Source organism: Drosophila biarmipes, chromosome 2L (genome assembly GCF_025231255.1).
Source record: "Drosophila biarmipes strain raj3 chromosome 2L, RU_DBia_V1.1, whole genome shotgun sequence".
Classification (NCBI taxonomy): domain Eukaryota; kingdom Metazoa; phylum Arthropoda; class Insecta; order Diptera; family Drosophilidae; genus Drosophila; species Drosophila biarmipes.
This window is the reverse complement of record NC_066612.1, coordinates 21,525,891-21,539,692: the sequence shown is the minus strand read 5'-3', so window position 1 is coordinate 21,539,692 and position 13,802 is coordinate 21,525,891. Positions and strand designations below refer to the sequence as shown.

General features: G+C 43.1%; 1 protein-coding gene across 10 annotated transcripts in view; it reads left to right on the top strand.

Moving 5' to 3' along the window:
* Nucleotides 1-12,965, top strand: part of LOC108033596 (protein bunched, class 1/class 3/D/E isoforms) — a 94,188-nt gene extending 81,223 nt beyond the window's left edge. For 9 of the 10 annotated variants that reach the window (XM_044093923.2, XM_050884862.1, XM_044093922.2 and 6 more), the window contains one exon: nt 10,319-12,965. In XM_044093923.2, coding sequence (XP_043949858.1) covers nt 10,319-10,795 — 477 coding nt within the window. In that variant the 3' untranslated portion in view covers nt 10,796-12,965. Of the gene's footprint in view, nt 1-7,447; nt 7,999-10,318 lie in introns of those variants that run through there. The other variant, XM_017107948.3, reaches the window with a different exon arrangement.
* The last annotated feature ends 837 nt before the right edge of the window (nt 12,966-13,802 follow it).

The following is a 13,802-nucleotide window of genomic DNA, read 5'->3' as shown; positions in this document are numbered from 1 at the left end:
GCTCGATATCACTGGTTTATGTGGAGCAATAAGCGAATCAGAACGGATCCATTACAGAGTTAAAAGTGGTTATTACTGGCCAAGGGCCCGATCACAACCGACTTTAAATCAATTCATAAAAAATATGTGGCCAATCAAATTGTCTTGTTCGTCAATTTTTACCCATTTTCACAAACATGTTTAAGAGCAAGAAAACAACAGCTTATTTAAACTCAAAAATATTCCGCAGAAAATCTACTGTATTCCCAGAAATTTATTTTGCCGTTGACAGTTTTATTTGTTTGTCTAAAAAAAAATCGACAATAATTTTGTTTACACGTTTTTGACACTCTTTCTTCTGCTTCTTCTCTTTGCAGGTAAGCAAAACAAAAATTCACAAAATTGGGCAGCAAATTCTGTTGTTCTATGGTCGGCGTAAGTCAATGGGTTAACCCATTTATGTACATTGTACATATATGCAAACATTTCAGGACAAATATGTATTCTTTTGACTCAGTTAAAATGATTCCACACACAAATTGAATGAATACCAATCAAAACAGAAGGGGAAAAAATTCCACGCAGTAATTGAAGGAATGGAAATTATGTTGACATTCCTGAATAGTTCTGTGGGGTGGGAGGAACACAACATTGCCAAAAATATATTCCGAGTATTAATAGCAAAACAAAATAATCAAGCTTTTTGGTTAGGAACTTTCCTCCGCGCCAAAATGTATCATGCAAAGAGAACATGATAAAAACAAAATACTTTTAGTAGGAACGTCTGTACTCTACTTTTTGGTAAGATTCTCTGGCTCACTTATGATATTGGCCTTTTCTACAGGGTATACAAAGAAGGGCGAATAAAATGAACTACTTTGCCGAAAGCTTTAAGGTCTCATTTGGGTGCAGAACGCCAAATAGTAAACACAAATCGAATGATACTCACACACAGGCTCATATCAAATAGTGTTATAGTGTTATTGTGACTGCCTCGATTGGCCTTGAATAATTCATGATTATTTGCGGCCATTTTTTGCTCGCTTTCGAGTTTTAATTTTTCATTAATGGTTGTTTTTGTGGGGCTCTTCGTTTTGTGTTGTTTGTAGTTCTCTTTTTGTGATTCCTCTTTGTTCCGCCTATTTGTTTACCAAGTTTTTAAGACCCTTTGGCAGAGGTGGAAAAAGAACTTTTGATTTGCGACCAAATATTTGTTAGGTTTGATCGTATTCGGGGAAGACCCAATATAGACGAGCAGGGTTGCATTTTTACACTCAAGGCGTAGCTATTCCTCTGAATACGTTGTTATGGACCTATAACTCTTGTTGCTAAAAGATGAGATCATCCATAAATTTTATTAATCGTAGGGCTAAGGATAGAGAGGAAGGCGAATTGGTTTATGCTTCCTTATCTCTCAGAATATTTTATTTGGTGTGCTCCATGCCAGTTTTTTTATGTGTTCTACTTTATGAGTAATTGGTTTTTGCCGTGCTTGTCCTTAACCTAAAAGTTTTTGCCAATTGTCAAGTCAGTTTTCCGAAACTTTTTCAATTAAATTATAGTGCAAGAAATGGTCACAAGGATGAGAGGCAAGAACAAATCCTATGCAATTTCAATGAGTTTTTATTATTAAACCAAAATAAACAAGAGAAAGAAGCAAGAAACAAACAAAAATAGAAACATGGGAAAAATTCAGGTCAAGATGAAAGTCTATTCAACCGAACGGCTTAAAAATAAACCAAGAACATGATGATACATATACTCAAGATATATCGTTTATATAGAAAGGATTTCCAAGTAATGTTAGACAAATACATGTATTTCAGAGAAAAACCTTGAAAAGTCGAGACATTTTTTCGATGCTTGACACTTGGCCAGAAGTTAATTAGCCACACGTGCCGGTGGTCGTATCTCTTTACAACAAATTCGTGCGCATTCGAATGCAATTAGCGGTCGGGCCCCTACCTGAGCTTATCTTTGTCTACCTGGGAGTACTTTCAGTGGGTGACGAGGACCAGCCATAAAACGATTTAGTGGCTCGCCCGAAACTGCAGCAGCCGGACGATTTAAATGCAATTTGCGCTTTTATTTTTATCTTTTTCCTGCCGGCTGGCGCATTAGTTTCACATGTGATAAGTGGCTGGAACACAAGTAAAAATATCGTTTATGACCTGTTGCGGGTAATCCAGGAGCGTTAACAAGGAAATAAAACAAATACTGTCCAGCAACCAAGGCCCTAATCTGTGTCTTTCAGGGCGCACCTACCATAATTATAGAATTTGTTTGGTTTATTCACGCTGTTGAGTTCTAGAATTCTATTAGGGTGCAAGAGTCAAAAATTAAAGCAACAAAATTGAAAATCATTGAAAGAGAGAATATGAGGTTCCCAGATCAGGAATTGCAAAATCAGGGGAGGCAGGGCGACAAACTATATAGCTAATCTCCTTAATAAAGTATAGTTTTGCTGATTTCTTAGGTATATATATTGTGTGCCCATATACAAATGGCTCCTTGACCAAACTCAGGCCCCGTGTATTAGTTTTAAATTTCTTTCTCCCAGTTTACAGTTCCAATATCCACCATTTCGATCTCCTCTCTATTTTGCTGATCACGCCACACCTGTCGATCATCGGCCTGCAATTTCCGAAAATCGAATATATGTCTTGCTGGTGCCAAATAACGTCCCAGACAAATGTTTGTCATAGCCAAAGAAAGCGAAACCGTTTGATGGACATGTTGACAGACAGCTGCTTGGACCTGTACTGGCCGTTATGTCCACAAACAAATATATAGTCACCTATATGTAAGTAGGCCTCTTGTTTCAAGGTGTTCCCTTGGCCGGCCAGCACAAGCGAAGGCTCTTATCAACTGAATAAGAAAACGGAACTACTAAATGTGCTTATCAAAGCACAGGCAAAGGCCAGCTAATCGCGAGGCGAAACTTGTTCTAAGCAGACTCAACTCAACAGCGAATTCTTTGTTTTGATTTTTATTCGATTTTGTTGTTACACAGCTGCTGACGTATGGCTGGCTGCTAAATGGCGGACAATTGAAATTCATTAAAAGCAAATCAAAAGCGAAAATTGTCAGAAGCAGCACCCTCCAGTTAAGATACGGAACCACTATCAGCCCAACTGCTTATGCCAAGTCCTTATCAGCATGCCTATGTGTCTGGCTAAGCTGTGTGCGATTTATTTAATGTCTTTTCTTATCAGCCACCTCATCGCACTTCCATCTTGCGTGATTGGCTTGTCCAAAGGCAAATAGAGCAAACTTGTTCTATGAAAATAGTATGTGAAATCATCTTCCTATCTTCTCTTTAAAATCAACAAAGTTTGTTTACCTCAAAAGTTGGTATCAAAAATCGGGAAGCGAAAGAATATCAGCAATGTATACGAATAGTTGTGTGGCTACTTTGCGTAGGCTTGTTGATTTTTTCAAAGATATATATACTTTTTAAATGATTTATTGAAACTAGGGCAGGGATAGTTTATATGCATTCCCAACGATTGCCCATATATTTTAGACTGGCGCGTGTCTCGTTGGCGTTCATCTATTTTGAAGGCACGTGGATTCAGTGGGGGAAGTAGTCCGCTGCTTAAACCCTGCTCCCACAGAGTCTTATCAATTTGTTCTGAGCCATGAGTCAGTTGTAATTGTCTAATTGTATCTATCAGATACTGATACCGAGAGACACACGCAAAAGTTTTTTCTCTTCAATATAAGGAAATCGCTAATCAAAACGTTTTCTGTCGATTGGCTAAAGTAAAAAATACAATTTCTAAACGAGCTCAATAAATTGTATTTACGGGGAAAAAAACATTGAGGGAAGAAATAACGCTTTGAACGTGGAATAGATATTGGAGAAAATTGGAAAGGAATTGCAGAGATTTTGGGCTCATTTTTTAGAAGTATTGTTTTAGTGCTCGACATTTTTATATTGTATAGTAAAAAACAATAATACCCTCGACATTTTTATATTGTATAGTAAAAAACAATAATACCCTTAATTTATTTTATGGCCAGTGGAAAACTGAAAAAAAATTCGACTGGAATCTTGAGCATCTCCCCTTGAGATCTAAGGTTCTTGAAAACCGCTCTTGATATATGTATGGATTGTTATTTAAAATGTGAAATAAGTAACAGACAATATCTGATATCTTCTGTTGTCTCTCTCTCTAGTTTTTGTCTCTCCTTTTGTGCCGGACTCTCTGAGTAGAGGAAAGCACTTGTAAATTTCCACTGGGTCTGAGACTGCCTGTCGCACCTTTTCCCCACCACCAACCGCGGCCCTTAGGTTTAACGTGCACCATTGGCTACCACATTTGTTATGGATTGTATACCATGTGTCGGAGACTGCGGGACGACCCACTTTGCCCTCTTGTACCCCTTGCTCCCTGTTCTGGCTTTATTGCCCTGTTTTTGAGGATTGCACCTTAGACAACCTGTCAGGCTGTTGTTGTAGGTTTTATTCGGCGATAACCTATCTTATCAAGACTCGGTGCCATGGAAACGAATTAAAACTTGTGTAAATGGCCCCAAAGTCCAGTACGAACTATCTACAAAAACAAACCCTCTAAATCTACGAATTTTCCCACATACGAGAACCAGACTTCCCCATTGATCTTCCAGCAATCTGACACGCGCAACGAAATGAATCAGAATTAATTGCGTTACACGAGAAAAAAGCTATTTATCCAGATGATAACACGCTAGATATGTCGAAAAATAATCAAATGCAAATAGCAGAGTAATGTTTGGTTGTTCTGAAATACAAATTTTTACTAGAGACTACGTTTTTTGGAAAATGTAATAATCATTTGTACCCCACTACACGTTCCAATATTTTTTATATTTAAAATTTGTATTTTTGCTTGAGATGCGCTAATTTCGATAAATTATTCAGAAACACGCCACACCAACGAGTCAATAACAACCACTCCCTCAAAAACTCAACACAGACACATACGAACACGAGTAGGGGGCGTGCGAAAATCAACAACGAAATCAACAACAGAAGTGCTGTAATTTTCCACACACTTTTTCTTTTTATTTTCTCCGACTTTTCAAATATTTTATAACTTTTCCGCATGTGTACAAATTTGCTATGATTATGAGAGGGTGGCGATTTGCTCCGCACCACCACCCCTTGCTATCACCCTTCATCGGGATGTGGTCAGGCTATTACAAAACATTTGGACTTGTTATTGTTGCTCGCTCGCTCTATCAGCTTGCCTCTCTGACGCTCCACCCCCCTTGGGATGCGATTCAATTTTTATTGATTGTCAGACGCGGCGACGATTTCGAAATTTTCATTTGTTGATTCAAAACACAAATACAGAGGCAAAGAATGTGCATTGCATTGTTGTTTTGAATTCGTATGCAGTGTGTGCGGCACTTTAATGCATATTGTTTACATATACAGCCAGCCGTCTACAGATGCATGCAAAAGCTGTGTGTACAGCTGTTAGAACTGACACAAGCCAGCCGTGTAGGAAAGTTTTTGAATGGCTTTAGAATTTTCCAAGTTGATCGCACAGTTTGATGATGCTCCTTCCCAAATTTTCCTAAAAGCCTTAGCAATTTGTGGTTAGTCGTGAGACTTTTTAGGTAATATATACAAGCTAGCTTGCTTTGTGTTTAAATATTTGTAACGCATGTCCCAGCGTTTTAATATCTTACTTACGGAATCTTTTTCTGTATTAATGCATTTAGAGCCTCCCAAGTTCCTCAAAAACTTACGCAGACGCCCCTTTTTACTCAACACTCTCAGCTTCCGAAACTCCCCTCCACCACCCCAAGTCCCAGCTAGTACTACTCCCCACTACGACCCAACCTATGACAATTCCAACTCGATCCCATCTACGCAGTTTGCGTAGCAATTAAGAGACTTCTCTTCCTACCCACCCACGATTGTTGACATATTATTTTACAGCATGCCATTTGTTTATTTAAATGTGCATTTAATTGCTGTTTTCTCCGGTGGCGGCATTTTAAAATATTCTCCTCTTTTATTTTTCTTTCATAATTTTTAACGCGGATGTTTGTTTTATTTTTTGTTAAACAATTTGTTGTTGATGCGTCGCATGCCGTTCCGTCAAGCTTATTGTTGGTTCCTATATAGATCGAAATCTATATGGCGTGTATGGATTGACAGAAAACGCTTCCTTCAACATGCGCGTGAAATCGATACGTTCTGTTCGTTTTTCTTTTATTGTGTACATGTTGTTCTGCGGGCTCTTTAGTTTACTCTCTTCCACTTGGGCCCTTGAATTTTAGCTTGTTTTATCATTTCTTCATTGTCGAAAAAGGGAATCGATTGTATGTCAAGGCTGGGGCTATAAAATATTTATGATAGTATATTTAAAAACTAAAAATTAAATTAAAATAATGAATTAGTATGCATTTCATGAACTTAAAATTTTTGGCCGAAACCTAAAAAAAATAGGAATCTCGTTAGGAACATTTTATTATCTTCGCTTATAAAAAGTATGACCAAAGAAAAGCAAACTTTCGTATCGCTCCCTTTCAATTCCTCATCATATTATGTAAAGTCATGAATTTTATCGAGGAATTTTGTTTACTGTTTACTCCAACCGAATTAACTCGGTTAGGGGGAAAACGCAATGCGCAAAAGGTAAGAAAACCAACCCCACACACTCACACACTCCCAGAGAAATGCCGAGTAATCGAAAGCCACCGCGTGGCAAGCGAAAAAGTATCTACAAGAACGGCCGCCCAAATTAAAAATAAAAAAAAATATAGTAAAATAAAATAGAAGAGCGAGCCGGAGAGCTGCTAAGCGGAGTAAGAGACAATCAAAAGTGTCGTAAAGTTTTTGCGTCGCAGTGGCTGAAAAAACATACTTATATATTTTAAATAACAAAAAAGCTGCTGGCTGTTCGGAAATTCAGCCAAACATTTTGGCAAATAAGCAGCCCCAGAGCCAATTTATATATGTGGATTGAATAAATAGTGGAAGTCTGTGTAAATTGATGGGAAAACACGGGGAAAGAGTGGCGCGTCAAAACAAACAGAGAGTATCTGAGTTTCTTTGTATCTGGCAAATGCTGATGGATATATCTAAACGGCCAGATACAGATACAGAAGAGAGGCCCGCCGCAGAGAGAGCGCCGTTCACAGCGCGCACCGAGAGAGCGTGGCGCTCTTCCACTCAAAGGCACTGCCGTTTTATATGAAATTCGCATTGATTGCACGCAGACGTTGAGTCGCCATTTGCTCTCCATTCTCTCTGAGAGTGTGTTTCGTCTGAATTTAGATTGGATTTCTTATAAAATGCCAAAAAACTGGGAATGCTATCCGCGTATCCGTTAACCCTCCACCAGTTGGCTGGGGAGAGATCGCCGCCGTCTCTCCCACTCGAGCCGCACTCACGCTCTCAGCCGGAGAAGCCTGTCTCTCTTCACTCAGGGCACTGCCGTTTTATATAAAAGCCGTGCTAATTGCACGCAGACGTTCAATCGCCAGTTCAACTCGCTGCTCGCCACATCGCCAAGCAGAATTGGCACCGTTTTTTATACTAAAATACAAAAATTACACTTTATATATACAACCAAAAACAAAAGCCAACCAGAGACTCGTGAATTACATTAATTCGTTTAAGCAGACGCAAATCGGGCCAGGCAGTGAATTATCTCGAGAAAAGCTCAAATTATCGCAAAAGCTCTGCGCCGGTCTCGTAAATCTCACAAAAAGCTAAACTCTGCCATACAAACAGCCCGAAAAGGCCCGAAAAAGTCGAGAAGTGAAAATACAGAAACCATTTTCAACCCAACTGTGATCCGAGCCAGCTGAGCCGAGGCGAAACTTAAAAGTGCGGGAGTGGGAGCAGAAAGCCTCCGAAAAGAAACCCATATCGTGTTGCAAACCCAAGCCCCAGGAACCAAAACGCCAAATATGATGGGCACAATGTCGCTGCGCCAGCCAGAGAATTGGCTCTACGAGATTTGGCAGAAGGGCTACGACAGCCCCTGCTACGTGATGGTGCCCAATGCAAAAGTATGTATGCCTCGCCAGCCCCCGAAGCCCCGAAACCCCCTCGAACCCCTCGAACCCCTCGAAGCCCCCAGTTTACCTTGACTAGATGCAGTTCTATCGATTTTTCGTGTTCTGTGAGGCTGCGCGCGTTCTGTGGCGGTTCTCTGGCGACTTTTCAATGTCGTCAAAGGCGACCGAAAGAAGACACGTTACTTGTGCTGGCACTTGCCAATTTTCGCCGCGCAATCCCTCTGGCCCGAGTGCAAACGGGACACCACTTCCCCTGCCCTGGCCCACGCGACTCCCCGAGTCCTTTGTCCTCTGCAACAAAGGCATCTTCTCCACCTGAGCACCCGACAAGTGCACAGATACCCCAGCGCGGCGTCCGCCATGTTTGTTTGAGGAGTGCATCCGAAAATCAGCAGGCTGAGAACTGCAGGAGACTCCGAGAGGAGAGCGGAGAGATACCTCTGGAGAAGCGCGTGACCCGACCCCGAGGGCTGCCCAGCCCGCTTCTCCAGAGGGCAGAGGTCGCTCTCTGTGCCTCTGCCGCGTGTGTATCCCCACGAGCGTGTATAATTAGCATTTTGTGCCCTCACCTGAGCCGGAGCTGTCTTTTGATTTTTATTTTGGGGGCTCCTGGGCCTGTCTACGGGCCGTCTCCATCCCCTTAGAGGGTGCAGAAGCTGATAGAGGCCAGGAGAATGGCTGAGGACAGAATCAGGGGCCCACCTGCCCCGTTTTGAACAGCAATTTAAAGACCCGGACCGGGCCTCACCCTTATAGGCCATATATTCGCGCCCACTGCTGTGCTTTTGCACTCTTTGCACCTCATTGTTAACAAGCCGAGGCGGTACCAACCGGTTTGCATCTGCTCGAAGCGGTTGCTATTGCTGCTCCAAGTCGCCTTTTCGCTTCGACTCGCGTCTGCCACGAGCTTATCAAATCTTCGCTCTTTGTGCCGCTGACTTCTACTTTTGGCGATTTTGGCACTTATTGGTCGGCCAGGCGACGGACTGCGCGGACTGTGTGAGTGGGTCTAAAAATACGGATTGGTATTTTTATAAAATTATTTATTGGCCCGCCCCGAAACGGCGAAAAACGTGCAAAATATTATTTCTTACGACGCTTTTTGGCCAGGTGCCAGAGCATGCGACTCTGCGATGGCTTTCCATGCCGCATGCTCATGCTCTCCATACACCCACCCTGTATCGTATAGAACTTGAAGTATGACTAATGTTCGCTCGGTCCAAGTTCTTAAATTAAATTCGTACTTACTTTGGACACTCTTTGTTCGCCCTGTCAACGGCTATAATGGCTGGATTTCTGGACGCGCCAGCTCATATCCTTTTGCGGGTTTCGTGCGTCTGCCTTTGTGAGTTTTTACTTTCAACTTTTATTTCTCGGGTGCCTGAAGAAAACGAGGCCACAACAAGAAAATGTTGAAAGAAATTGTTGAAAGTGAAGACGACGACAGCCTCCGAGCCGGCTATTTATAGAGATCGCGGTGGAGAGTCGAGAAAAAGAAAACTCTTTCGTGAAACGGAACCGCCGCAGGCAGCCTTTTCCCAACCAAAACCATTTCCAACACCGAAGCGAGCCCCCTCTCCACCCACGGCTCATTTCGTCTATTGACATTTCCCATCAAACACGGGAAAATCGCCTGAACACGTGCGGCTAAATGCACAGAGGAAAACGAACGACGCCCGTGCGATTACTCTATCCGCCGCACGCGTTTTCCTCCCACTCTTCTTTCGGCCGCCTCTTTAATGGGCTTATTAAGTTTTCACAAGGTGCACAAGCTGCGGGGCAGCCAGGTGAGCCGCGGATGTTGTGCGCCGATTCGGTTTGTTTCGGTCTCGGTCTCGGCCTGGGCTCGATGACGTGTTCTGCGGCTGTGGCATTGACAATGACACGAAAGCACTTGGTTCTTCGGGGAAGCATTCACATTTACCTTTGCACGGCCAATAAGCGAAATGTATAAACGCGAACACGCCACACTGGGCAAACATTCGCCGCCGGCGCAAAATGTGATTTATGAATGGCCCGAAAGCCGCTGCAATGAGTCAGAGGTCGTTTGCGATGGCAACAGGATGTCAGCTGAGCCCAGCCAACAGTGGGCCTCTGCTGGTCTGCGGGGTAAATATTGAAGAAAGATACGATTGCACTGGGTTGCAGCTGGCGGGGAAAACCGCAAGGAATAGAATTATGTTCTGCTGGGATGGCATCATTTTTATAACAATATAGTGGCAGCACCTTTATATTACCATTTATATTACCATTACCTAATCGTAGCCGAACAACTCGCTCATGTCCACCTTCTCTCTGCTCTCCCTTGCAGGATCTGGTCAAGTCGCATCTCATGATAGCGGTGCGCGAGGAGGTGGAAGTGCTGAAGGAGCGCATCTCCGAGCTGATGGACAAGATCAACAAGCTGGAGCTGGAGAACAACATTCTCAAGTCGAACATCCCGCAGGAGACGCTGCAGCAGCTGCAGATGCAGCTCCAGATCGCCGCCCCCCCGGCCACGCCCGCCATCCAGGCGGCGCCGGCGGTGCAGAGTGCCGTCGCCTCGGCTGCCGCGGGTCAGGCAGTTCAGGCCGGTCAGCAGCAGGCCGCTGGAGCGGTGGCGGTGGCGGTCGCGGTGGCGGGCGTGGCCACCAGCCCCGCCTCCGCGGTGGTCCCCACGATCATTCCCAACGGCAGCGCCGAGAACGGCGGCAGTGCAGTCGAGCTGTCAGCGGCAGCGGCGGAGCAGCAGCAGGTGGCGTCGGCAGCGGCTGGAGCGGCAACCACGACCAACGGCCCCATGTCCTAAGCCGCGGGGCCGAGACACAGTGTTTGTTTTTAAGCGCCCACGCTCCGGCATGTGGGGAAAATGAACGTTTTAGGAATGAAAACCGTATGTGCTCAGCCTGGTCTCCTTCCTAGCCGGAGGAGACGGGCCGAGCAGAGCAGCGAAAGTATTAGGTCACTAACAACAACAACAGCGGCGGCGGAGTCGCCACCATGTTAAGCTCGTGGTGGCGGCAACCTGCGGTTAGGCACTGTTATGTTGTTGCTGGCTGTTAGGACGCTGCTGCAGCCGCCGTTTTGTTAATTTCTCGATTGTGATATTTGTTTAGCACACACATGCAGACCACACACATGTACACACACATCCACATAGGCACACAGCCACACACCCACACACCCACACACAGATAGACTGCACGCTAACAGCGACTGCGGCTGGCGCTGTTACCGTCCTCTGTTAGCAAGAAGCGAGTATAGGAGTTCTTTAACATCGCGCTGCTGCGCCTCCACTTTTTGTTTAATAATTTTATTTTTGTTTACCCGTTTGTTTTCCACGTTGTTAACGCTACGAATAAAAACCGAAAATCATAAACAAACACGCCCAGAACAACACAACCACTCACTGGACTGGCCGCAAACCATACTTGAGGAAAGTAGAGTTTTCGGCCAGCGGAGAGAAATAGCAGGAGGAGAATTCAGATCGATAAAGTGTAATAGAGTGCCAGGGAAAACATGCAGAAGACAGAGGGGACAGAAGGGAAATTAATTGAAAAATATGTGATAATTTGCATTGTGCAGTCAGAGACATAAGATGTAAATTGTAAAAACAAATCGAACCAGAGAAGCGCAGGACAAGAAAGTAGGATTCAAATTTCCAAACATATTCAGCATTGATGATAATACAAATACAATTTAACGAATCAAGAAAGGACAGCTGCTATTTTTATAATTTACTTTAATTCGTAATTTTACTGTATAAAAAGAACACAGCAAATATTAACTACACCGTAAATATAAATATGTTTCAAATTAAACAAAGCGATAACAAAGCTCGTAGAAAATTGTAGTAATTCTAGCATATTCTCAAGCTATACTAATAAAGATGGTACAGCTTCTCAAAACAACATAGAGAACATCAACCAAACAAAACGAAAGCTTATCAAAATTGTTTGTTGAACTCCTGAACTATCAGCAAGTCGAAGAACCCAAATGTATCTGTAAATATTGTGTAAAACTAAAAACAAAAACTGAGAACAAACTTCTAAAGTCACGATGTTGAAGATGCAATGCAAAAAATATGAAAACAAGCAACATAGACGAAAAGCTAAAATTGTAAGATGAAGAAAAAGTCGTCCTATTTTTGTTGTAATTACTTAGTCAATAATTTGCATTAACCTTAGTTTGAAAATTCCTCGGTGTTTATATGAAATCTGTTATAGGATTTTCTCCACATTATCTTTTTTGTCCCTTCCCGCACTCTACGACCGACTAACCAAAGGGATGAACCATGAAAAGAAGCTGAACTGCTGCAGCCAAGTGATGGACGTGTGAATTACCAAGGGGGCAGAGCTCTTGAGAGGTCCCTCGCCTCCGGAGTGGTCCCTGTCCGAAGTTGGCCGCCCCGTAGACGCCAAGTTTTGCAATGCCCAGAGCACTCACTCACTTGGTGGCAGGGCATAGGATCCTGCCCCAAAGACAGAATGCCACACACAATGCGGCCTGCGGAGACTCAAATTGTCTAAGGCTAGCGTGGATTAAAAGAGAAAAGCGAATGTCCCTCGTCGATGAGGACCATCCAAAATGATCGAAGAACAAATGTGAAGTAAAACCAAAAATAATACTCCAACTTAAGTGCCCAAAACTAGCAGTCTACGGAGCGAAACCCAACGGAAGGACTTATTAGACAGACGGACGGACGGACAGACAATTGCCATCCCCCTGTCTCACATTAATTCTGTTGAAAGTATTCCCCCTTATGATTTTCTTATTCAATTCAAAGAACCATCATCATGCGTTTCATGTTTAGGTTTTCTCCTATGAGTTTTACGACTTAAGCCTCTTTTAAGCTAACTATTAATTTATTAATTAGTTTGTAAGCGCAAAAATAATTAAAATAAATCTAAACAAAATAACTGCAACCAACCTATATTAAAATAAAGGAAAAAATAAAATTATATTGAAAACCAAAATAACCTTGACTTGACTTCTTCTCTGGCAAAGTTAACTGCAGAACTGAGAGTTCCGGAGTGTGGATCCAGGAAAAGGATCGTGCTGGCCGAAGTGCCTTCCAAATTGTGAGACTGCCCTTTAGGAAGGAATCCCTTTGCACCATATGTATATGTCATCCAGATAATGATAAATGTTTTCGCCCCAAATTGATTTTGTTACTACTAGACACCCTTTGGGTGTTTTCAGAGTCAACCAATACGTTTTATTAAAGGCAGGTAACCAGTGATCGGGAGCGTCCCAGTAAGCGGGCATAGGGAATAGCCTTGTCCGGCTCCCGGCGGCAGACGAACAGCGTAGAGCAGCGTCCTCCCATGCATGGGCAAGCTGCCCGCGCTTAATTAATGTCATATTTAAGTATTGGACAACGCTATTATTCACCTGGATTACCTTGCAGGCAGCAACTAAAACAAGGAAGAACGCTATTGTCGAGTGCTTAGACTATCAGATACCCGTTACTCAGCTTAAAGAAGCAAAAAATGAAATGGAAATGAAAATTAGCTATTTCAGTAGATGTTATGTGGCGGCAGACAGATCTAAGCGTTTAAGCCATTTGTGGGCGAGGCACATTTTTCAGGTCTGTCGATAGGTACTTATGAGACAAACACATTTCAGTTAAAATTTTGTTTCTATCATAAAAACTGTGACGCTACAGATTGTCGCGGATTGTGGGTGGCACCGCTGAAACAAACTTGCACTGCGCAGGAAGCCCAGGACTCTGAATGCCAAGTCTGGCTGTTCTAGCTCTCCTAGTTTCCGAGATCGTACGGACGGACGGGCAGACGGACATGGCTAGATCGACT